Below are 1,223 nucleotides of genomic sequence, written 5' to 3'. Positions count from 1 at the left end.
AAGAGAGGCAGAAAAAGGCAAGGAGTGAAAATTTGGTGTTTTGAAAAGGAGCTTGCACAAATTGTCAGGCTCTCTGTGAATACTGGTGGGTGTGTTGAGTGGCTGATTTCTTTGGGTGTCTTTTTTTCCTTGACACTTGATATTTTGTAGCGGTAACCCAGGGGAAGATGCAAAGTGTAGACTGATACAGCCTTTGTTCTAACAGCTTTGAGGATGTGCCAGGTACCATGCAGGTGATGCCTGAAAGCAGTTTGATCATTTAGTTTGTGGCACTCTTCCTTCTGAGCTAACACAGAGCTGATGGCCTTGCATCATCTAGGGGTGTACTGCATTTTTTAGAGGTTTCTGTGGTCGTTAAATTTGCACTAACTTCTCTCACTGCCAAATTCTTGCCTCAGCAGTCACTGTTTCACTGTTGGGATTTCCTTTCCATAATTTCCTGGACTTGTATTGAAATTTTGTTACTTGGTGTCCCTCCAGTGCTTTTGAAAGTGTCAGAAACTAAGTTTCCAACTCTTCTGAATGTTTTTTCCTTTAGTTACCAATTTGGCAAAGCCTGGTACCTTTGCTGGCAACGATGCTATTGTGGCCTTTGCAAGGAACCATCAGGTGAACGTGGTTATTCATCAGCTTAATGCTCCTCTGTGGCAGGGGAGAAACAAAACTTCTGTATTTTGGCTTCATTTTTAGATGTTGAATACAAATAGTTTTGAAACTTCCTAATCTATTAACAGAGAGCAGTCAGTAGTTAGCTGGGTGTAGTGTGGAGCTGTGCTTGCTTTTTCAGCCTTGAGGGAAAACACTCCAGATTTCAGCTTGGAGGAGAGGGAATGGAAGAATGGATGAAAAATGAGTACGTGGAGACAGAGCAGCATGTTTGAATTTGCTTTTAAGCTACCAGATTCGTTGGAGTTCTGGAGCCCCCATCACAAGAGAGACCTGGTGCAGCTAGAAGAAGTCCAGAGGAGGCCACCAGGATGATCCTGTGAGGACAGGCTGAGAGAGTTGGGGCTGTTCAGCCTGGAGAAGAGAAGGCTCAGAGGAGATCTTAGAGCAGCCTCCCAGTACCTGAAGGGGCTACAAGAAAGCTGGGGAAGGACTTTTCATAAGGGCAGTTAATGACAGAACAAGGGGAAATGGGTTTAAGCTGAAAGAGGGGAGGTTTAGATTAGACATTAGGAAGTTCTTCACTGGTGGTCAGACACTGGAACAGGTTGCCCAGA

General features: G+C 44.6%; 1 protein-coding gene across 1 annotated transcript in view; it reads left to right on the top strand.

The window, feature by feature from the left end:
- OTUD3 (OTU deubiquitinase 3) overlaps positions 1 to 1,223 on the top strand; it is an 8,046-nt gene that overhangs the window by 363 nt on the left and 6,460 nt on the right. Inside the window, exon 2 of the mRNA XM_029085360.1 lies at positions 539 to 669. Coding sequence (XP_028941193.1) covers positions 539 to 669 — 131 coding nt within the window. The remainder of the gene's footprint in view (positions 1 to 538; positions 670 to 1,223) is intronic.

The sequence above is a fragment of the Antrostomus carolinensis genome, unplaced genomic scaffold (assembly GCF_000700745.2).
Source record: "Antrostomus carolinensis isolate BGI_N321 unplaced genomic scaffold, ASM70074v2 scaffold43026, whole genome shotgun sequence".
In the NCBI taxonomy this organism is placed as follows: Eukaryota; Metazoa; Chordata; class Aves; order Caprimulgiformes; family Caprimulgidae; genus Antrostomus; species Antrostomus carolinensis.
Note: the sequence above shows the minus strand (reverse complement) of the source record. Positions and strands in the feature narration are given on the sequence as shown.